The following is a 24462-nucleotide window of genomic DNA, read 5'->3' as shown; positions in this document are numbered from 1 at the left end:
AGTCTAATAAAATAGAGGCCCCAAAATCCACTAAGGGCTCCTTTGCTTCTGAGGCCGGTATTTCAGTCCATTACCACAGTAGGGCCACATGTGGGATATTTCTAAAAACTGCAGAACCTGAGAAATAAATATTGAGTTGCATTTCTCTCGTAAAACCTTCTGTGTTACAGAAAAAAACTGTATTACAAATGAATTTCGTAAAAAAAAAAAATAATTTGTAAATTTCAGTGTGAATAAGGCCTTAGGGTATGTAAACATGCACTATTTTCAGACGTAATTCGGGTGTTTTACGCCTGAAAAAACGGCTCCATTACGCCTACAAACATCTGCCCATTGCTTTCAATGGGTTTTACGGTGTTCTGTTCCCACGAGGTGTTATTTTACGCGTCGCTGTCAAAAGACAGCGCGTAAAAAGACGCCCGCGAAAAAGAAGTGCATGTCACTTCTTGGGACGTTTTTGGAGCCGGTTTTCATTGACTCCACTGAAAAACAGCTCCAATAACGTCTGTAAAATACGCAGCGAAAAACGCGAGTAGTTACAAAAACGTCTGAAAATCAGGAGCTGTTTTCACCTGAAAACGGCTCCGTATTTTCTGACGTATTTTGCTAAGCCGTGTGAACATACCCTTAGGGGGTCATGATGGCTAGCACTGCTATGGAGGGCACTGTGGCTATCTCTGTTTTGGTGGCATTGTAGCTTGCACTGTAATACATACATCAGCTGCTGCAGGACCTCAAATTTCAACAGGATGATGATGATTGATTGTTATTAAATCAGTAACTATTTCCTTTTCAACATTCTGCAGCATCTGAAGTGTGAGTTCCATGATCTCTATATAATGACACGGGCTATGAACTTATATGGTCACAGAACTCTTCAGTGACTTCTAAGGCCCTGTTCACATGGCGTGTATTTGACGCGTCAAAATACACATGATTTAAACTTCCCACTCACATCAATGGGAAAGCGCGCCGTTAGTGCATACAACGCGATTTTTACCGCACGCGTGTTTAAAAACGCGTCTCGTAAAAAAAGAAGCGTCAGGTCAATTCTTTGGTGCGGAAAACGTGCCTAATTCCCATAATCAATGGGAGTTCTAATTACACGCAAAAAAAAAAAGGCCCAAAAAAGCGAGCACAAAACGCATAGAAAACAAGTAAAAATGTATATTAAAAAGCATTTTACAAAAACGCTAGCATTTTTGACATATTTACACGTCAGTTTTTTTTAGCGCCGTGTGAACTAGGCCTAATATTCAAATAATATACGGAAGGGGGGGGGGGTCATTATTTTATAGATTATTACAGTATGACACTGATGATTTAACCCCTTCCCGACATTTATCGTAAGTATACGTCATGGAAAGCCAGTTTTTCCCACAAAATGTTGTATACTTACGACAAATGCATGGCACCGGCTCAGAAGCTGAGTCGGTGACATCATCGCCGGATGTCAGTTGTATCTTAAAGCTGACATCCTGCTGTAATTGCAGGGACCGAAGTTAACTTTGATCCCCGCCATTAACCCCTTAAATGCAGTCGTAAAAAGCGATTGCTGTATTTAAGGTGTTTGCAGCTCATCGACACCCCAGCATGGAAATCGCCGGGGTGTCGGTGGCTGCAATGGCAACCGGAGACCTAATACTGGCCTCCCGGTGTGCCTAGCACAGAAAACTTTCATCCCCCGCCGGGAAGCGGGGCCTGAAAGGCTTTCGTAGCTGCTGGCAAGATGGCGCTGGCTCAGGAGATGAGCCGGCTGACATTCACCTGTAATGGCAGGAACCGGAGCTAGCTCCGATCCCTGCCATTAACCCCTCAAATGCAGCGATCGGATGCGATCGCTGCCTCTTTGTGGTTGTTAGCAGATCGGCAGCTGTGCCCTGCAATCGCACGACTGCCAGCTGCAATTATGGCAACAGGAGACCTAATAATGGCCATTACGGAAGCCGATTAGACCCTTGCTGTCAGTGCCAGCTGTTAGGCTTGCTGTCAGTGAATGGCTGATAGATCTAATACATTGCACTACATAGGTAGTGCAATGTATTAGAAAAAAAATCTGACAGTTGGAACTTCAAGTCCCCAAGTGGGACTAAAGAAAAGTGTAAAAAAAAAAGTTGTAAAAAATATAATAAAAGTTTCAAGAACTAAAATAAAACACAATTGCCGTTTTTCCCTTATCAAGTTCTTTATTATTGAAAAAAATAAATAAACCATACATATTTGGTATCACTATACAACTATAAAAATATGATGTTATTTATTCCACGCGGTGAATGGCGTAAAAGAAACCTTAAAAAACAATTCCAGAATGTCTGTTTTTTGGTCACTTTGCCCTATAAAAATTGAAATAAAAATTGATCAAAAAGTCGCATGTATCCAAAAATGGTACCTATAAAAACTATAGCTCGTCTCGCAAAAAACAAGCCCTCATACAGCTCCGTTAATGAAAAAATGAAAAAGTTATCGTTCTCACAGCATGGCGACAGAAAAAATACATTCTTTTTATAAAAGTAATTTTATTGTCCAAAAAGTTGTAAAACATAAAAAAGTGCTATAAATTAGGTATCGCCGGAATCGTACTGACCCGCAGAATAGAGTTAACATGTCATTTATAACGCGTGGTGAAGTCTGTATAAAAAAAAACTAAAAAACTATGCCAGAACTGCTGTTTTTTGGTCACCTTCCCGCTCAAAAAATAGGATAAAAAGTGATAAAAAAAAATTGCATGTACCCCAAAATGGTACCAATAATAACTACAGCTCGTCCCGCAAAAAAACAGCCCTCATACCACTACGTCTATGGAAAAATAAAATTAGTTAAGGCTCCAATAAGTTAGGAAATAAAAATATTCGGTTGTGCAGATCAGAGGTGAACATTTCGTCTGTTTCAAGAGGCGATTTATCAGGGCCCTAAAATTAGGGAACCACGATGGGTAGGGCCCAAACATATCTGCTAGAAGCCGAGGGCGCCCGTATTATACCAGGACAACACTTCCCAGCAAAATTCCCCAAACTGCAAAGGTGTGGAGTGTGGACCAAAAGGGGGATAAGTAAAGACACCATTTATAAGTGCGACACGGCCTGTGCAGAAATGATTGCTTCACAGTGTAACACACATCTATGGATTATTTTATTGTTTATCCCATTATTATACCACCTGACTATGTCCCTAATATACTCTGCCCAGCTTACGTATGCCCCCACATTATAAACTAAAATACCAGTAATACTCAAACAAAACTACTACCAATCAAAATCTACGCTTCAAAAGCCAAATGGCGCTCCCACCCATCTGAGCCCTACAGTGTGCCCAAACAGCAGTTTACTTCCACATATATGGCACCGCCATACCCGGGAGAACCCTTTTATCAATTTTTGGGGAAAGTGTCTCCAGTGGCATAAGCTGGGCACAACATATTTGCCACTGAATTGGCATATCTGGGGTAAAATTTAAATTTTTACTTTGCACCATCCGCAGAGCATTCATTTATGGAAAAGATCTTTGGGTGAAAATGCTCACTACATCCCTTTTATAAATGCCTTGAGGGGTGTAGTTTCTAAAATGGGATCACTTCTCAGGGGTTTCTTTTATTACTTCAAATCAGAGCCTCTGCAATTGTGAACCAATACTTATATGTCGCCAAATTAGGCCACAATTTCGCATGGTACTCTTTCACTTCTGAGCCCTGTCGAATGTCCAGGCAAAAGATTAGTGCCCCATGTAGGGTGATTCTAAAACCGGGAAAGACAGCATAATAATTAGAGATCAACAGATAGAAAGTATCGAGGCACTCACCGGCTTTGCAACAAATTTCTTTATTCAGGATCTTGGTCAGGATGTGGAATTAGGCTAATTCCACATCCTGACTAAAGAAATTTGTTGCAAAGCTGATGAGTGCCTTGATACTTTCTATCTGTTGATATCAAGTTGTTTTGTGCTGTACTTGTCGATGAGCACCTCCGGGGTAATTTGAATGCCGTGATCCATTAGAAAAGGCCATTGAAATACTCCATTCAAATATTTATTGGTTCAACAGTGCCAGCTTCTTCCTTCTAGTTATAATAATTAGAGAGCTGTCTTGTTATGGTGGCACAATCTGGGCACCACATATTGGCATATCTATTGAAAAATCCCATTTTCACTCTGCAATATTGAGTGCACACTAATTTATGCAAAACAACTGCGGGGTTAACATGCTCACTACACCCCTAGGTGAATACCTTGAGGGGTGTAGTTTCCAAAATGTGGTCACTTCTGGGGGGTTTCCACTGTTTTGGTCCCACAGGGGTTTTGCAAATGCGACATAGCGACCAGAAACCAATCCAGCAAAATCTTTACTCCGAAAGCCAAATGGCGCTCCTTCCGTTCTAAGCCCTGCAGTGTGCCCAAAAATTAGTTTATGACCACATATGGGGTATTTCCGTACTTGGGAGAAATTGCTTTACAAATGTTGGTGTTTTTTTTCTCCTTTATTTTTTGAGAAAATGAAAAATTTTTCGCTAAAGCAATGTCTTACTGGAAGAAAATGTAATTTTTATTTTCACTGCCCAATTCAAATAAAATCTATGAAACACCTGTGGGGTCAAAATGCTCACTACACCCCTAGATTAATTCCTCAAGGGGTGTAGAATCCAAATGGTGTCCCTTTTGGGTAGTTTCCACTGTACTGGTACCTTAGGGGCTTGCAAAACAACATGGTGTCAAGAAACCAATGCAGCAAAATCTGTGCTCCAAAAGCCAAATGGCGCTCCTTCTCTTCTGATCCTTGCCGTGTGCCCAAACAGCAGTTTATGACTACATATGGGGTATTTCTGTACTCCAGAGAAGTTGCTTTACAAATGTTGTGGTTCTCTTTTTCCTTTATTTGCTGAGAAAATTAAACATTTTGAGCTAAAGCTACGACTTATTGAAGAAAAAGGATTGTTTTTATTTTCACTGCCCAATTCTAATAAATTCTATGAAACACCTGTGGGGTCAAAATGCTCACTACATCCCTAGATGAATTCCTCAAGGGGTGTAGTTTCCTAAATGGAGGCACTTTTTGGGCGTTTTCACCGTTTTTGCCCCTCAGGGGCTTTGCAAATGCGACCTGGCCTCTTCAAACTATTCCTTCTAAATTTGAGCTCCAAAAGCCAAATGGCGCTCTTTCCCTTCTAAGCCCTGCCGTGTGTCCAAACAGACGTTTATGACCACATGTGGGGTATTGTTTTACTCGGGAGAAATTACTTTACAAATGTTGTGGTGCTTTTTCTCCTTTAGTCCTTGTGGAAATGAGAAAAAAATAGCTAAACCTACATTTTCTTTGAAAGAATGTAGATTTCCATTTTCACGGCCTACTTCCAATAATTTATGCAAAAAAACTGCGGGGTCAAAATGCTAACTATACCACTGGATTATTTCCTCAAGGGGTATAGTTTCCAAAATCGGGTCACTTGTGGGGAGTTTCCACTGTTTTGGTCCCTCTGGGGCTTTGCAAATGTGACATGGCCTCTGCAAACCATTCCTGCTAAATTTGAGCTCCAAAAGCCAAATAGCGCTCTTTCTCTTCTCAGCCCTGCCGTTTATCCAAACAGCAGTTTATTATGACATATGGGGTACTGTTTTTCTCGGGAGAAATTGCTTTACAAATTTTGTGGTGCTTTTTCTCCTTTAGTCCTTGTGGAAATTAGAAAAAATGTGCTAAATCTACATTTTCTTTGAAAAAAATGTAGATTTCCATTTTCACGGCCTACTTCCAATAATTTCTGCAATAAACCTGTGGGGTTAAAATGCTCACTATACCCCTAGATAATTTCCTTAAGGGTGTAGTTTCCCAAATGGGGTCATTTTTGGGGGATTTCCACTGTTTTGGCACCTCAAGAGCTCTTCAAACCCAACATGGGGCCTAAAATATATTCTAATAAAAAAGAGGCCCAAAATCCTCTAGGTACTCCTTTGCTTCTGAGGCCGGTGCTTCAGTCCAGTTGCATACTAGGGCCACATGTGGGATATTTCCTAAAACTGCAGAACCTGGGCAATAAATATTGAGTTGCGTTTCTCTGGTAAAAGTTTGTGTTACAAAAAAAAATTGATTAAAAATGAATTTCTGCAACAACAAAAAATGAAATTTGTAAATTTCACTTCTACTTTGGTTTAATTTCTGTGAAACGTCTAAAGGGTAAAGAAACTTTCTAAATTCTGTTTTGAATACTTTGAGGGGTGAAGTTTTTAAAATGGGGTTACTTTTTGTGGGTTTCTAATATATAAGGCCCTAAAAGACACTTCACAACTGAACTGGCCCCTGCAAAAATAGCCTTTTGAAATTTTCTTGAAAGTGTGAGAAATTGCTGCTAAAGTTCTAAGCCTTGTAACAATGCCAATCTAAAGTAGACATATGGGGGATGTTAATTAGCGACTAATTTGTGTGGTATAACTGCCTGTCTCTCAAGCAGATACATTTAAATTTAGAAATATGCTAATTTTTTGCAATTTTTCGCTTAATTTTGGTGTTTTTCACAATTAAATACTGAATGTATCAAGCAAATTTTGCCAGTAACATAAAGTCCAATGTGTCACGAGAAAACAGTCTCAGAATCGCTTGGATAGGTGAAAGCATTCCGAAGTTATTACCATATAAAGTGAAACATGTCAGATTTGAAAAATGAGGCTCTGTCAGGAAGGTCAAAAGTGGCCAAAGAGGGAAGGGGTTTAATTGTGGTAAAATGTGAAAATAATATAAAATAATAACAAACAATGAGATAGAACCTGCAGTCTTCTGAAGGATGTGCAGGGCAGCCTCGTGAAATTGTAAATTTTTTTGTAGCCCTGGATGTTACCATAATACTACTGCAGGTAAAACAGTGGCATAACTGGGGAAGGGGGCTACCAATATGCTTTTCCAAGGTATTCCAATACGGGGCTAGGGAAGAGACCCATACGGGGCTAGGAAAGAAACCAATCCCAATATTTGAGACCCAGGAAAATTTAGGAAATCTGGGATGCACTGCCACAGTGGTGAAAAGAATCCAATTTTTTATTTTTTTATTTATTCTATTCACCTCATTGGCAGTGGGTTTCCAGACTTCCTAAATTTGGGTCTCAAATATTGTGATTGTTTATTTTTCTATTGTAGTGAATTTTACTTCACAACACAAATAGGATAGCAGCAGCAATTGCTGAGAGCCTACCTGCTCTGCATGCGCAACCTACATATGTGAGCAGGAAATTGGCAGTTTGTGTATTTCCCTTTTGCCCAAATCCTTTTCACCCGATGGTCTTTTTGTACTTCATTTTTTTTGTGATACAGGGCTGGGGCAGCAGACTTAATCATTGCTCCCGGTTAAGGAAAACCTAGCTACGACTCCCCAAAGACTTTTAATCAAGATTGTGAGCAACTTTTATACGTTCTCTGTTAATTCTCAACATGAACTATGAACCATTCTTCCTCTCTCATCACTCTGGCAGCACTCCATATATTTATATCACTCTATGTCAATGTAGAAAACTCTATGCATAGAATAGAGAAGACCTTTATTCTACCTGTACCGGGCAAACAAAACTTACATCACACATGGAGTTATGCAGGTCCTCAACACTACAAGGTCATATGGTGATATTGCTGAGTGTACTCTTAATAGATCCGAGGAAACACAGTCTGGAAAAGACTGAAAAATTATATCCTATGTATTTACATTTATAGTAAACCAGTGCTGAAGACTGTGAGAAATGTTCTAGCTCCAAGGTAATGCATTAATGGCAATTCACTTTTTAAATGTGATCCATTTCAGTGTGATCCTCAGACAAGCGTATGTTTAGTTTTTTTCCTGCACGATTTCATGGGTAAGGTTTTCGATCCATGTAATAAAAGGATTCCAATACAGTTTGGCATTAAATGCACAGTAACTTGAAACTCACTTAAAAAATACTTTTCACTGGTATCACTGGTTGTGTTTCTGGAGCAAAGTGCAATTAGAGAGGTACAGTAGGTCACCAACAGACTTATGACAACTCTGAAGGAGCTACATCTTCTGTTGCTTAGAATAGAGATCATTGTATGAGCAATATCACTGATCAAGTTGCCTGAGTGTTTTACTAGTCACATTTAGTTGTGGTATGCCATGAGGATGCATCTCTACAACCGGCCTTGGAAAGCTTATGAAGGTAGAGAGTAAACTGAACCCAGAAAAATGCATGTATATGCTGAAGAAAACCTGCTGCAGTCCGTAAGAGAACTGCAACTTGTGAAAATATTTATTTTCCAGCTAGATAATGACCGAACCAAATCTATAAATGAATGGTTTAAAGACTACAATGTAATTATCCTGGAGTGACCTAACCGGAGTCTAGACCTCAAGCCACATGAGGATTCGCGGTTTCGCGGTTCGACATGAAAATTGCTGTTCATTCTCAGTCCCATTCAAATTGACAGAGGCTGAACAATTCTTTGGCCATTAGGTCACATCGGGCAAATCCAATTGCCAGGTTTGAGCATTGATGGATTTAAGAGGATAATAGGCAAATCAATTTTCCTATTATATTCTATTGACTAGTAAATCTGGTGAATTGGCCAGTCAATTGTAACAATTGGTTCATCTTTACATTTTAGTTTAACATTATTAGACAATTAACCCCCTTTAAAGTTTCTTGCTGGCAAACTGCCCCTATTCTTCCAGTGTACAAGGAAGCTTATTTGAGGCCCAACTTCATGATTGTTTGCTCTTTTTGAGGCATCAAACACAAATCTGCTGTTCAATAAATATCACAAATATTTTATCCAATTTACATTGGTCTCCCACTGGTAAAGTATACCATATCCCATTCGTGTCTGTGCAGAATGTGTTCATTAGCAAAGACTGATAATCCTATATGGAACTTGTAACAGCATGTATTATTTCCTTCTTTCTGCCCATGCCATTTGTTTGATATAAGAGACTGCCGACTTGTCTCTCCATTCTCTCCCCGGGGTCATTTTACATTAGTAGTCTAATGCAGCCAATTATATCTGGAATATTGGTCCTTGTTTTAGCCTCCTTACAACAGGCATCCTGATCCTGAGAGTGATACAAAGTGAATACACGTGATTTGCTTTGATCTTCACCACTAATTGCTAATGTCCCAATTAGGTTACATTAAACAGCAGACAGATGGGAGAGGCCGTTGTGTGCTATCTAATGGACGGTCATAACCATTCACTATGCCTGCTGCTTTACCATAGAAGTCTCTGGAACCACACAAACACCCTCCAGAAAAGTCTTTCAACAATCCGGAGTACAAATTAATATGTGGTTAAAATGCATATTTATCTAAACTGTTTTACGGTATATAGTCCTATAGCTGTCTACTTTTTAGATGTGTGTTTAGAGTTCCTGTTTTTTTCTGTTACCAAGATATCCTATTCCCTATGTGAATATACAGTATAAATGTATAAAAGATTACATAACAAAAAAGAGTGCAAGCAGAATAGTAAAATCCAGATCATAGCTGCAAATGCAAGGACTATATAACTAATAATATTTAATGTAGCTAAAGATTTTTAACAGATATAGAAATAGCCAGTAGCATAGCCATAGTCGGAACTACCACCATAGTAGCTGTAGCTTTTGCTTTGAAGACTGCAATCCAAGGGGTCCAGGGTTAGCCCAGGCTTCAGTTTTGTCCAATGCAACCTTAAAAAATGGATCTCTAAACACTTAGGCCTTATTTACACAAACGTGTTAAATGTCCGTGGGACGACCGTTGAAACAGCGGCCGTCCCACGGACCTATGTAATTCAATGGGGCCGTTCACACAGCCGTTTCAACGGACCGTGTGAAGGGTCCGTGCGAAAATAGGACATGTCCGTTCTTTTCACGCATCACACATCCCTCCATAGACTCTCATCTATGGGGGATGCGAGACATCGCGTCCTGCAGCACTGAGCACGGATGCACCTCGGACGTGAAAAACTGCAGTTTTTCATGTCCGAGATGCGCAGCGCTCGTGTGAATCAGGCCTAAGGGGGAATTTATTAAGACTGGTGTTGCATACGCCAGTCTTAATAGACTGAAAAGTTGGTGGAAAGTTTGACACCTTTATTAAGAGGTAAAGGCTCTAATTAAATGTGTTGCATCTTTCGGCCGGACCATGTGCCACAATTGTGGAGCAACAACTGTGGCCATGCGCCATATATTCCCCCCTTCAGCAATAAAAAAAAAAAGCAAAACCACATATTTACCTCAGCGCTCCTCTTCTCCCATCTCCGGATCCTTCATCACTAAAGCTGAGCAACTTCAGTACTTTATGCAACGCAAAAGTTCAATATCATCAGTGCTGCGTCGCATACAACGTCCTGATGCTGCCCGGCGTCAGGTACTTGTATGAGCAGCACTCGAGTGATGAGGGAGCCAGAGGGGAGAAGAGGAGCAATAAGTATATTTTTTTTAATTATTTTTTTTGTTATTTATTTAACCCCTTAAAGTCCAAGCCATTTTTTTATTTTTCATTTTTGTTTCACACTCCCAGCTTTATATTAGCCATAACTTTTTTATTTTTCCATCAATGGAGTGGCGTAAAGGCTTGTTAATTGTAGTTTCTATTGGCATGATTTAAAGTACCATATAATGTACTGGGAAACTGAAAAAAAAATCATTTCTGCGGTGGAATTTGTTCATTGTCCCTTTTAACAACAGACGGTACACTGAGCCATACAAGTCAATGGTGCTATTCACACATCCGTTTTTTTTTTTAATAAAGCGTGGGTCCATTTTGAGAAACTCACAGAATGCCCTATTCTGGTCCATTTTTTGCAGATCAGACTTGCCCATGGGTGCATAAAAAAATGGACAGCACACGGACGTGATCTGCGTGCTGCCCCTTTTTCACGGATCAGTTGCTAAGGAAATTCAGAGAATAAAAGAAATAGAAAAAAAAGAAGAAATTTAATGTATTACACACAGAAACCACACGGACATACATAGGATGAATATGGTGAATAAGGCCGAAATCTGTCATTGTAATGGTCTGATGTTTTCAGTCCTTTGCATTGCTGACCCTTTTACAGTAGATTTAATATTAAAGTGCTGTTTTGCAAATCTATAAAATATACCTAAGGAAAAATAATGGGGAGTTCTTGGTCTAACAAGTCTTTGTTTGGCTAGTGTTGTAATATTTATGTTCTGTTTTGGGCACATTGAAACTTAAAGAGGACCTTTTACTAGGTCATATAAGTTTAACTGGTTAACTCACCTGAATAGCGCTGTCTCCCTGATTCCAGCGCTATTTTTCTATTTTTGCCTCAACAACCGTATTCCAGAGATATGGCTTACTGTTGTGTTGGCTCCTTATATGCTAATGTGCTGTAGTTAGCCAACGGGGTGGAGCTAACTTTACTGCCGCTGATGCTGACCAATCAGCGCACGGCAGTTTGAAGGTAGTTTACGCCTTGTTGGCTAACTAAAGGAAATCAACATATAGAGAGCAATTACAACAGTGGGCCATATCCCTGGAACGGGGGTCCAGGAAAAAAAGAAAAACAGTGCTGGAATCAGCGCTATTGAGGTCAGATAACCAGTTCACCTTTTATGACCGAGTGACAAGTCCTCTTTATGTTTTTCTTAATCCTAAAACACAAGCTGGTTTACATAAAATTGCTACTAATGAATTTCACTTACTTATTTTCCAGTTATTGAGGTTCACTATATGGGCAGCCTCTCCTTGAACATTGGAAAATACTTTGCACAAAAGTGCAAATTGCTTCATAAAATATTACTGTAATTCTTTTAGAATTTACAACAAACAATATGTGTGTAATATAAGGAATCCCAAGGAAATCCTTAGTATGAGCCATCACTTGTTATATATATTACAGGGAACATAGGGTACAATAGGGGGGCACATCATAGGGTACAATGTTGCAGGCAGACTAATTTCATAGTGCCAAGTTGTGTATGCACAGATAGTCAATAGTAGCGACCCATTATTATAAAACCACAGGATGGCAATGCTGCTGTTGGTCCCAACTTGGGTTTTGCAATACTGATGTTTCAAACAGAGTTAATATCCCTTTATATAAGCCCAAACTACCAATAATAATAAAGAATCATAATTACTAACCACACAATGTAGCAAAACGTAGCAGATCGCCTTACTTTTGCCAGTCAACAATGACATTCATGTGCATTTGTTATTATCCAACATATAAATAGTAAGAACATTTTGCACTCAGTAGAGCTGGCCATAGACACACAAATAATTGAGACCTTTCTGCGATAATCGTAGTATATCCATTAAAAATAAAACACAAATACATAAAATAGGTTTAAAAAGAATAAGTGTTTAATAAATTACATGATGAAAAGGGTAGTAGATAAATAAAAAGTACAATCTGATGTTCATAAAGGTAAAGGGCTAGGGCCTGTTCACATCTGCGTTGAAAGTTCTGTTCGGGGCCCCCATCGCAGATCCGGCCGAAAATACTAGAAGCTGAACTGTTGTTAGCGGATCTGATTGTTAAGGATCTGCCAGGCACAGCTTCTGTATCCACGCCCATAGGTAATCAGTCTGCACCTGCTTCTATGTCTGTGAGACTGACTCCATCTTCCACCACTCAGGATGGCAGGCTTAGGAGTGGGAGAGCCTATCACAGCCTGGCCAGACGGAGCTAGCTCCCGCCCTCTGTCTATTTATACCTGCCTCTCCTGTTCCTCCTTGCTTGTGATTCTTCTCGTTTTGTTTCCTGGCCCTGCTGCAGCTGCTTGAACCATTTGACCCTGCTTCATATTGACCCTGGCTTACTGACTACTCTCCTGCTCTGCGTTTGGTACCTCGTACACTCCTGGTTTGACTCGGCTTGTTCACTTCTCTCCTGCTCTGCGTTTGGTACCTCGTACACTCCTGGTTTGACTCGGCTCGTTCACCACTCTTGTTGCTCACGGTGTTGCCGTGGGCAACTGCCCCTTTTCCTTTGCTTCTGTGTACCCTTGTCTGTTTGTCTGTCGTGCACTTATTGAGCGTAGGGACCGTCGCCCAGTTGTACCCCGTCGCCTAGGGCGGGTCGTTGCAAGTAGGCAGGAACTGAGTGGCGGGTAGATTAGGGCTCACTTGTCTGTTTCCTTACCCCCATCATTACACTGATGTCTTGAATTAGTAGACCAGACTGACTGTGATTCATTTTGAAGCAACATACATGTGAAAAAGGAAAGTTTGGCCATAGAGGAGTTCTGATGGAATCGGGTATTTGGGTTGGTAAAGTTTAATGTAGGAGCAAAAATGGGGAAGTGTCCACTAGAAGAATAATTGTTTAACCAAACCAATCTTCAGGGCATTTAATGTGACCTGACACTGAGGATCTGTTCAGCTCTGGTATACGGGGTGCTCACATATATAAAAAAACAACAATTAACAAACATTTTTACATTGATAGACGACCGTTCATTAATCTGGAACACAAAACATTCCAGTACTTAATTAAGGAGATTGTTTTCATTGAATTGTCCTTAGCCTCTGGTATTGGGAAAAATGCTATATTGTCATTTATAAAACCTGGAATTTATGGTAGTTGCATGTTTGCCAAAGTTTGTTCTATATTTTAATCCTGTGTTAAGCAGGGCATATTGTTGCCATAAAAATTTTCTGGTGAACAATTCTAGACCTGGATCTTTTACAAATGGCAAGTTTTTAACCCCTTAAGGACCGAGCCATTATTCGTTTTTCATACCCTGCCATAACTTTTTATTTTTCTGTCCTTAGAGCGGTGTGAGGGCTTATTATTTACTGGAGGAGTTGTATTTTCTAATGGCACCATTTAAAGTATCATATAATGTACTGGGAAATTGAAAAAAAATTCTTTGCGGGCTAAAATTGGAAAAAACTGCGATTCCTACATTGTTTTTATGTTTTTATGGTTTTCACTATGCGAATATGATTACTGTGATACCAAACTTTTCTAGTTTTTTTTTTATATATTATTAAAACAAAACCTTTTTGATAAAAAAAAAAATTTTTTGTTTCCCCACATTCTGAGAGCCATAACGTTTTTATTTTTCCGTGGATTGAGTGGTATAGGGATTATTTCTCGCGGGACAAGCTGTAGTTTTTATTGGTACCATTTTTTGGTACGTACTACTTTTTGAGCACTTTTTATAAAAAAAATTTGCGATATAAGGTGACCAAAAAACAGTGATTTTGGCGGTTTATATTTTTTGTTTATTACTGCGTTCACTGTGCGAGTTAAATAATGGTATATTGTAATAGTTCAGACTTTTAGGGATGCAGTGAAAAATGGGAAAAGTTTTTTTTTTTTAACTTTTAATATATATTTTTTTCACTACTAATAACTTCATAATAACGATTGACCGCAGCATTTGAGGGGTTAAATGGCCAGGAACAGCACGATTACTGTTCCTGGCCGTTAGTCTGGGCTGTCAGCTATAAAACACAGCTGCCATCCGCAGGGTATGGAGGGCGCTCAGCCCGTGAGTGGCCTCCATACTTCCCTATGACACTTAACACGTACATGCGTCAAGGGGTTAAAGGCATTGCCTCACCAACAACCACTGTTCATAAGCCCTATTAGGTCATATGAACATCATAAAGGAGGGGTTCCCCCTGCTCTGGACCCCCCCTTTTATGTGCCCGAATGGAGAGCGGCTCTGCACTAGTGGGTTCAGTGTGCCCATGCCATTCATTTGAAGGACTGTCATGTAATGCTATATTTCCCCTGAAGCAAGTGTGGTTGGTGGCTTCCCACTGCGATAACAGTTGATCGCCGGGGGTAGAGAAGTCGGGGCAGGTTTTTTTTAAAAGCTTGTAAATCAGACAGGAGGTCTGGCCCCTGGTGCTCCCACCAATGCCAAGAACAAAGGGCCCTTAGACTCTGTTCTTGGCAAGGGGGCATGACAAGCATGCAGGACAGTCTCCATAGAGTTAAATGAGGTTATCGGAAGCTGTTTGGCTGTTTTCGACAGCCACATTCAAGTTTATCGAGACAGACAATGTATACTTGTGCTGTCCTCCAGCCAAGCATAAGTTTTAAGGGCCCCTTATTCTCGCCAACTGATGGGGTCCCAGAGGTCAGACCCCCACCAAACTTTCTTTTATAACCTGTCTGATTAAAAGGTTATGAAAGTAAAAAATTACCCTTTTCATTAGTAACAAAGGTTGAACAAGCCAAAGCTAAATCTAGTTCAACCTATGTAGTGTTAAACCAACGTATGAAGACTTGATCCAATGGAAGGCAAAGATGCCCTTTGTGGTTGTTGCCAATTATCTGTATTTTTAACCCTAGGTATACAGCGCTCCTTAGGCTTCACATTGCATTTTCATGCTGTGTTGTTTTTTTTGGCAACTACTATGAATGGATCAAAACAAAGGAGATTCCTAAAACTTTCAGTTGTTATTTTTCCCCTCTTCTGTGAACTGGGCTTTAGACAGATTTCTGTATTTGCCCGTCAGTATAGTTGTACATGGTAATTAGATTGCTCATAAGCCATCTTTTCTCTAGTTGAGAAAGGCTCACACTGAGCTGAAACGTCGCACACTAGTGGAATAAACGGATCATTATTTTCATAAATTTGGTAGTGCTGCCTCACTTCCTTTTTTATGTTTTCTCTAGTTGAAATTGCGCTAATTTTACTAATCTTTCAGGGTACTGCATTCTACCTATTTCCATAATTATTTTAGTCGTCCACCTCTAAAATGTACACTACTTTGTTATGACCAGGCAAAACAATGTAGCAAAAAAAAAAAAAAAGAAGACAGTACAGCTTTACTTTAGTCATTGTCATATAACGTGAGATATGGTGCGGTTCATACAGTATTCTCTTAAAGCCAGGATCCTCAAGAGAGTAAGATATAAATGAAAGATTTACACTCCTCTTTTTAAAGAGGCTCTGTCACCAGATTTTGCAACCCCTATCTCCTATTGCAGCAGATCGGCGCTGCAATGGAGAAAAGAGTAACGTTGTTTTTTGGTTTTTTTTAAACGAGAATTTTTGGCCAAGTTATGACCATTTTTATATTTATGTAAATGAGGCTTTCTAAAGTACAACTGGGCGTGTTTAAAGTAAAAGTCCAACTGGGCGTGTATTATGTGTGTTACATCGGGGCGTTTTTACTTATTTTACTAGCTGGGCGTTGTGTATAAAAGTATCAGCCACTTCTCTTCACAACGCCCAGCTTCTGGCAGTGCAAAGACACAGCGTGTTCTCGAGAGATCACGCTGTGACGTCACTCACTTCCTGCCCGAGGTCCTGCATCGTGTCGGACCAGCGAGGACACATCGGCACCAGAGGCTACATTTGATTCTGCAGCAGCATCGGCGTTTGCAGGTAAGTCGATGTAGCTACTTACCTGCAAACGCTGATCCTGCTGCAGAATCAACTGTAGCCTCTGGTGCCGATGTGTCCTCGCTCGTCCGACACGATGCAGGACCTGGGGAAGTGACGTCACAGCGTGATCTCTCGAGAACATGCTGTGTCTGCACTGCCAGAAGCTGGGCGTTGTGAAGAGAAGTGGCTGATACTTCTATACACAACGCCCAGCTAGTAAAAGAAGTAAAAACGCCCAGATGTAACGAACACAATACACGCCCAGTTGTACTTTTACTTTAAACACGCCCAGTTGTACTTTAGAAAGCCTCATTTACATAAATATAAAAATGGTCATAACTTGGCCAAAAATGCTCGTTTTTTAAAAAAAAAAACGTTACTCTTATCTCCATTGCAGCGCCGATCTGCTGCAATAGGAGATAGGGGTTGCAAAATCTGGTGACAGAGCCTCTTTAAGTTCCACTTTTGGTTGTGAATTTAGAAAAATGCATGGAAACTGCACTGTGTAGACCTTAAACTTCTCCTTGCTTTAAGGATCCAATCCTGTTCACACCATGCAGTTTTGCTCCTTATTTTTTTGGCCTAAAATTCATGACAAGCACTTGGTCCTGGCATAATACCTGCACTTGTCTCGCAGTCTCTGTACAGTTGGCACAGTCTGAACATTTTGCTCTATGACATCATTTGGAAATATCCCTTTTTTATTTGTGAACGGCTGATCAAAGTGATCTGGGCAGGATTGTTGGAAACGATCCTAGTATCTAGGAGCATGACTTGCACTTACAGTGAACTGCTTATGATTTAATCTACAATGCTCAGAGGTCAGTCTGCTGTATGTGGGCACATTCATTTTCCCATATCGTGCTGAAATTAAAAAGCCATATATATATTTAACTGCCTTATTTATGAACACTTAAGTATAAGTAAGTCTAGCCTGGATCCATTCCCTCCTGTTGATATATATTAACTGGCAGCAAAGCTTTCTTTAAATTAAATGCCCGAGAACACGTTATTGCATCCCGCAATGCTTCAGAAAAGTTACTAGTGAACTAAGGCCCTTGAAATCCTTTGAAAGAAACTTCAGTGAGGGATATTGATTATAGCAGCTTCTCATTATCTAAAAGCTGTCCTGATTTTGCATTGAATACATACTTTTCTTCCTTAAATAATTCATGCTTGTAGTCAATATTGCGGCTGTCTCTACGAATTGGAAGTTTGCAAACTTGGACATGATGTGGGTTATGTATGATATTAAAAATCAAATATCCCTTCCTTGTTGCAGAAAGAGCTGAACTCCCTTGCATCGGAGCTGGCTGCACGGCAGGAAGAGAGCGAGCATTCCCACAAGCGTCTCATTGAACTCAGCCGGGAGTTCAAGAAGAATGTCCCTGAGGTATAGTACATTATAGTACATTACACAACAAGTCTTGCTTAACCTACTGATTGTTGATGCAATTTGGTTTTAAGGTTAAAAAAAATATATCTTAAATACCTTTTTATCGTTTGGCAGTAAATTTGTAATGACGGGGTAGGGAGACAGACAGGTGAGCCCTAATCTACCCGCCACTCAGTCCCTGCCTACTTGCAACGGCCCGTCCTAGGCGACGGCGTACAACTGGGCGACGGCCCCTACGCTCAATAAGTGCACGACAGACAAACAGACAAGGGTACACAGAAGCTAAGGGAAATGGGGCATTTGCCCACGGCAACACAGTGAGCAACAAGAGTAGTGAACGAGCCGAGTCAAACCAGGAGTGTACGAGGTACCAAACGCAGAGCAGAAGAGTAGTGAACGAGTCGAGTCAAACCAGGAGTGTACGAGGTACAAATCGCAGAGCAGGAGCGTAGTCAGTAAAGCCAGGGTCAAAAATGAAGCAAGGTCAATAATGATAGCAGGAGCAGCAGAGCCAGGAAACAGAAAAGAATCACAGGCAAAGGAGGAGCAGGAAATGCAGGTATAAATAGACAGAGGGCGGGAGCTAGCTCCGTCTGGCCAGGCTGTGATAGGCTCTCCCACTCCTCAGCCTCCCAGCCTGACTGGTAGAAGATCGTGTCACTCAGACTTAGGAGCAGGTGCAGACTGATTACCCACGGGCGTCGACACAGAAGCTGTGTCTGGCAGATCCTTTACAAAATTATATTTTATTATCTATTGGTTCAAAGAGTAGTTAAAATAGCACTCGGTATATGGTATGCTTCTATACATTGGTTGCTGTCTTAAACATTTTAGGAATAAGATATCCAGTAAGGTTCCATTTTACTTTTTATGTTGCATTTGTATTTGTTGCACATAAAAGGGATTTTATCGCTTACAACAAGCAGGATAGATGGGTAGGAATCAGGTCATTGGGTCAGACATGTTCACATTGTTGTATGAAATATCAAGAATATGGCCAAGCCACATGTTTTCAAAACTATTTCAGGAAAATAAGGTGTGATATTAGCTCATTTGTGCTGATAAAATATGTCTGGTACAGTAAAATGCCACCCATGAGCAGTTTAAGGTATTGGACATCTTTGTTTTCTAATTTTCCATGGTGGAACACACAACTTCCGATCCTCCTTCTACGTACCATAGTTTAGTGTCATAGTAACATCTTTATTTTATTTTTAGGAAATCCGAGAAGTTGTACTTCCGAACCTCCTTCTACGTACCATAGTTTAGTGTCATAGTAACATCTTTATTTTATTTTTAGGAAATCCGAGAAGTTGTACTTCCGAACCTCCTTCTACTTACCATAGTTTAGTGTCATAGTAACATCTTTATTTTATGTTTCGGAAATCCGAGAAGTTGTACTTCCGAATCTCCTTCTACGTACCATAGTTTACTGTCATAGTAACATCTTTATTTTATTTTTAGGAAATCCGAGAAGTTGTGGCTCCAGTTTTGAAGAGCTTTCAAGCTGAGGTAAGAATACATCATTTCCCCTAAATCAGCAATACAAGGAGTAAACATTGCCATTTGGGCATATTGTTGATCAGATTATTATGTATTTCAGAAAACACATGGGCTGTTTAACTCATATGGAGAGTCATGAGCGACTTCTTGCCTCTGAGCAATTATGGGAAAGCATTACAGTTTAAAGTGATATTGGTTCCTACTCCCATAATGACTGGACTGGATACATTTTAGCATTTTATTTACGATGGTTAAAAATTTACATGGATGCATTGTCAAAAAATAATATTTAAATCAGTTTTCCTGGAAAAAAAATTGACGGCCTATCCTTAGTGGTATCCTTGTATAAAGGGTAGGGGACCCACTCCTGGCACACCCACCCATCAGTAGAATGAAGGGGCAGCAGGGCCATATCCTGCTTACAGTTCCCGGCACAGTGGCGTCTATATGATTATACTCAGGCCTGTTTACTCAAGTAGGCTGAGGTGCTGTACAATCTATAGTCACTCAGTGAAGGGTCCTCAGCACTCCCTCCGTTCTGCTGATAAGGGGGTCCCAGGTTTGTGACGCTCAGTAATCACACATTGATTGCCTCTTCTAGGGATTCATTTTTACTTCTGGATATTTTCCATATAGTAAAGCATCCTTGTAGCTATGTTGTGTCCATTTTGTCTGTGTCTTCCTCTGCATGTCCCATTGCAGGTGTCCTGGCTGCAGCTGAAGAGCTGCATAGCAAGAGACAGCACAGCAGTACAGAAGAGCGCATCAAAAGACCCACAGCAGAGGTGGAAGCCAGTGCCGGGAATGTCAAGAACAAGCATCTGTCTCTTGTCATGCAGCTCTTCCGCTGCAGTTTCAGCCGGAACTCCTGCTTCGGGACCTGCTGGGGAATACACAAACAGTATGGACACAGTGCTGCTGGTCCATCAGAGGGTAGGCAGGGGGAGGAGGTTGCATGTCTCAGACTACCAAAGCATACTTTTATACATTTGCCACGTATAGTGAACTTTTTACTTTGGACTGTAGGGAAGCTTTAGGGTGTTTTTTAGGCTATGTTCACAGTAATGTTTAGTTCGTTTTGTTGGTTTCTGTTTTTTTGACAGATGGAATAGTAGAGGGGGCATTCTCTACAAAAGGTTTCACAATCATCAGACGGTTATTATTTTCTGTGAGATCAGTGAGACTATGGAGCTCTCTCCCATAGGATGTTGTGATGGTTGATTCTTTGAACAAGTTCAAGAAGGGCCTTGATGCATTTCTTGAGAAATATTATATTACACGTTATGATTACTAGATTATGGAGATCGGACGTTGATCCAGGAATTTATTCTGATTGCTATATTTGGAGTTGGGGAGGAATTTTTTTCCCCTAATGAGGCAATTGGCATCAACCTCATGGGTGTTTTTTCCTTCCTCTGGATCAACAAGGTAGGATTATAGGTTGGAATTGATGAAACTGTATCTTTTTTTAACCTGATCAACTATGTAAATTTGTAGTCTGTCCTTTCCTGTTAACAAAAGTGGAAGCCAGACAGACCAATTAGAAGTCAATATGATCCATTAAAAAATGGATACGTCATAATGCTAGTGTGGACAGGGCCCTAATACAGAAAAGTAGAACAGCCAGTAGGAGTCGGTTCTGCTGCAATAAACATAGGCTCTACACCAAAATTTGCCCAAGTAATACCTGGTGATATCAAGCTCTGATGACTGCAGTAATGGAGTATATAAGATATAACATTTAATTTGGGTACTTTTACACAGATATGTGACTGCAGGACCGGCATGGCTTCAATCTGCAATAAAAGTTAAATTGTTAGGTCTAGTAAAAGAATATTTTATATAAATCTTTTAAGATATTTCAAAATACTCAAATACTGATTGAAACCACAAAATTTACCAAGATCTAAATAGCCCATTATGTATCAGATAGAATTATTTGAATTTAAAAGAAGCAGAGTAGCAAATGCTGTATTCTCAGCATGACGCTAAAAAAAGTCATTGGATAGGTGGAGCCATTAACACAGAGATCCCAGTGTTCGCGCTGACACACAAGTTCACTAAGTCGCCCTTTTCCTTTTACCCGGATTGTCAAAATAAATAAGTGTGTATTTTTCCTGCCATTAAAGAAAAGAACACTCTGCATCCATATAATTGACAGAATAAATGAAGTCTGCATGAAATGGACAAACTTTGAATATCCTTGCATAGAAAAACCAGAACAAGACGCGAGCCCAGCTAATTACAAAAGTTGCTTTACAAAAGATAATTCAAAGCAATAATTTAGCAAACATAATCAAGTAGCACAGATGGGAAATTTGATGAATGGTTTGCAACATACAATTAGCAGTTCTTGCAGTTACATATCATTAACCCCCAGAGCAGAAAAATTATTTTCTCATTATTAGCTGAAAAGGTAAAATTAAGCTGACTAGACTGTAAAGGAAAAAAAAAGTGCAATTAATTACCTCTATTTATTATAATCATTATTTTAAATATACTTTTTTTTTTAGCTTGATACATTGTTGAAAACATCAGAATTACAGGTTTTGATATGTTAATTCGCTGATGAAACTTTTAGAAAATGTCCAGAATAAATATAAAAAGGACTGTTTTCCCAGTGTGAATATGTCGCTTTTTATTTGCTGTATAATTACATTATGCCATTAAATCAGTTATTTTATTAGTTTTAAGTAAGCCGTTACCTCAATTAAATTATTGCTTGCTGAATATAAGATCTTCATTGGTACCGGGCATCGCTTAAAAATAAAACGTACAAAAGAAGATCTTCATTGTACAATTTTCACCTCTACCTGCCGCCCCCTACCCACCCCCCCACCCCCCCGGAACCTTAATTGATGGACTCTACTCTGGTGCGGGACGGGGTTACCTCATTATTTCCACCTAGCTGCATAACTCGATAATAGTTGTTACCCTCGAAATTTGTTTGCTTTATAATTGTTCACCTCCCCAATATCCCATCATCACATTCAATTCAGTATATAATTCTTTCTCCATACCGCTGCCTATAATTAAGCTGGACTCACTATTAAACAAATTAATTAATGGCTGAACTTAAATTAGCCACATACAATGTAAAAGGTATAAATGTCCCTCAGAAAAGAATACAAATTCTCCAATTTTTAGAAAAGGAAAAAGTAGATGTAGCATTTTGTAATGTCCGTGGCTGCGGGCTGTCAGCTCCAGCCTCCCGCTGACAGCCGCAGCCACGAGTCGGCAAGCGTTGGCCCCAGATGCCCTGTCCAGATCGTTTGAGACGGAAGACACGGTGGAGTCCCTCCAGACCATCATAGACCCGTCCTGCATCGTCACTGCTAATCCTCTGCAGGTTAGAGACATCCCTCCTGGGAGGACTTTTGTTCGGTTGGCGGACAGGAGAAGAATTCTTCGCTGGGGACATAGTTCTAAACTTGCTGGGCACGTCGGTGTCCGTAAAACCCGAGACCTGATTGCTCGTCACTTTTGGTGTTCCACGCTACATAAGGATGTTCTGGACTTTGTCTCTTCTTGCATGGTGTGTGCCTCTAACAAAGTGACTCACAGCAAGCCTGCCGGCCTGCTTCAACCTCTGCCTGTACCCAATGCCCCCTGGCAGCACATTGCGATGGACTTCGTCACAGACCTTCCCCCCTCAGCAGGATGTAACACTGTCTGGGGGGTGGTGGACCGGTTCTCTAAGATGGCTCATTTTATCCCGCTGACCGGCCTACCTTCTGCTCCTCGTCTGGCAAGTCTCTTCATCCAGCACATCTTCCGCTTGCATGGCTTGCCTCTTCACATTGTGTCCGACCGGGGGGTTCAGTTTACCTCTAAGTTCTGGAGAGCCCTCTGTAAACTCCTGGATGTGAGATTGGACTTTTCCTCTGCCTATCACCCCCAGTCCAATGGGCAAGTTGAGAGGATCAACCAGATCATGGAAAATTATCTCCGCCATTTCATCTCTTCACAGCACGATAGCTTCTACCATGGGCCGAATTTTCTTACAACAACCACACAAGTGAGTCCACCACTTCCTCTCCGTTTCACATCGTCTACAGTCAACATCCCAGAGTCCCTCTTCCTGTGTCGACTTCATCCCAGGTTCCCGCTGCTGACTCTGCATATGGGGACTTCCTGCAAATCTGGCAACAGACCCGGTCCTCTATTTTGCTGGCAGTAGATCGCATGAAGCGAAAGGCAGATACTAAGAGAAGAGAGCCGCCTCAGTATCTTCCGGGGACTAAAGTCTGGCTGTCCTCTCGGAACATTCGCTTGAAGATGCCCTCATACAAGTTCGCTCCCAGGTTCCTTGGACCATTCGAGGTCCTGCAGCAGATCAACCCTGTCGCCTACAAGCTTCGGCTGCCTCCTACCCTCAGGATTCCCAACTCCTTCCACGTCTCCCTCCTGAAGCCTGTGATCCTAAACCGCTATTCCAAGACTCCCAGCCCTGCGGTTGCTCCCAGCGGCTCCTCGGACATCTTTGAGGTAAAGGAGATCTTGGACACCAAGAGAGTGAGAGGAAAGACCTTGTATTTGGTGGATTGGAGGGGGTTTGGTCCCAAAGAGAGGTCCTGGGAGCCAGAGGAGGACCTCAATGCCCCTACTCTTCTAAAGAAGTTTCTCTCTCGCTCCGGTCCCAAGAAGAGGGGGCGTAAGGGGGGGATACTGTAATGTCCGTGGCTGCGGGCTGTCAGCTCCAGCCTCCTGCTTACAGCCGCAGCCACGAGTCGGCAAGCGTTGGCCCCAGCCTCCTCCTCAGGAGACGCCAGCACTTGCATCCACTCACCTCCACCAGAGCCCGCAGGGTGTGCGCGCACGCTCGTCCCCGCTCTTAAAGGGGCAGCGTGCGCACCGGACATCTTGAACGACCTTTGACCCGTGAGTACCCTGGGCTATAAGAGGGGTCCAGCCCCCTAGTTCGATGCCTGAGCGTTGTTAGTTTTCCCAGTCTGTCTTGCAAATGGTCCCTTAGTGTTTCCCTGTTGTTACCCGTACCTTGTTCCCCGTTCCTGTTTCCCGTGCTTTGCCCTAGTATCAGTTCGTGCCACGTCCAGAGGAATCTGCCACGTCCTGTGTCATCTGCCACGTCCGTAGGAATCCGCCACTTTCTGTGTCATCTGCCACGTCCGGAGGAATCTGCCACGTCCTGTGTCATCTGCCACGTCCGGAGGAATCTGCCACGTCCGGAGGAATCCGCCACGTCCGGAGGAATCCACCACGTCCTGTGTTATCTGCCACATCCGGAGGAATCCGCCACGTCTGGCGCAACTTGCGGCT

The 24462-nt window shown here is 41.2% G+C and overlaps 1 protein-coding gene across 3 annotated transcripts in view; it reads left to right on the top strand.

The window, feature by feature from the left end:
• The window catches only part of CUX2 (cut like homeobox 2), a 533765-nt gene that overhangs the window by 171763 nt on the left and 337540 nt on the right, over nucleotides 1-24462 (top strand). For all 3 annotated transcript variants that reach the window (XM_075834888.1, XM_075834897.1, XM_075834879.1), the window contains 2 exons: nucleotides 17566-17676; nucleotides 19144-19191. In XM_075834888.1, the coding sequence (XP_075691003.1) occupies nucleotides 17566-17676; nucleotides 19144-19191 (159 nt within the window). The remainder of the gene's footprint in view (nucleotides 1-17565; nucleotides 17677-19143; nucleotides 19192-24462) is intronic.

This window comes from Rhinoderma darwinii, chromosome 1 (assembly GCF_050947455.1).
Source record: "Rhinoderma darwinii isolate aRhiDar2 chromosome 1, aRhiDar2.hap1, whole genome shotgun sequence".
Classification (NCBI taxonomy): domain Eukaryota; kingdom Metazoa; phylum Chordata; class Amphibia; order Anura; family Rhinodermatidae; genus Rhinoderma; species Rhinoderma darwinii.
This window is presented reverse-complemented; position numbering and strand designations above follow the sequence as displayed.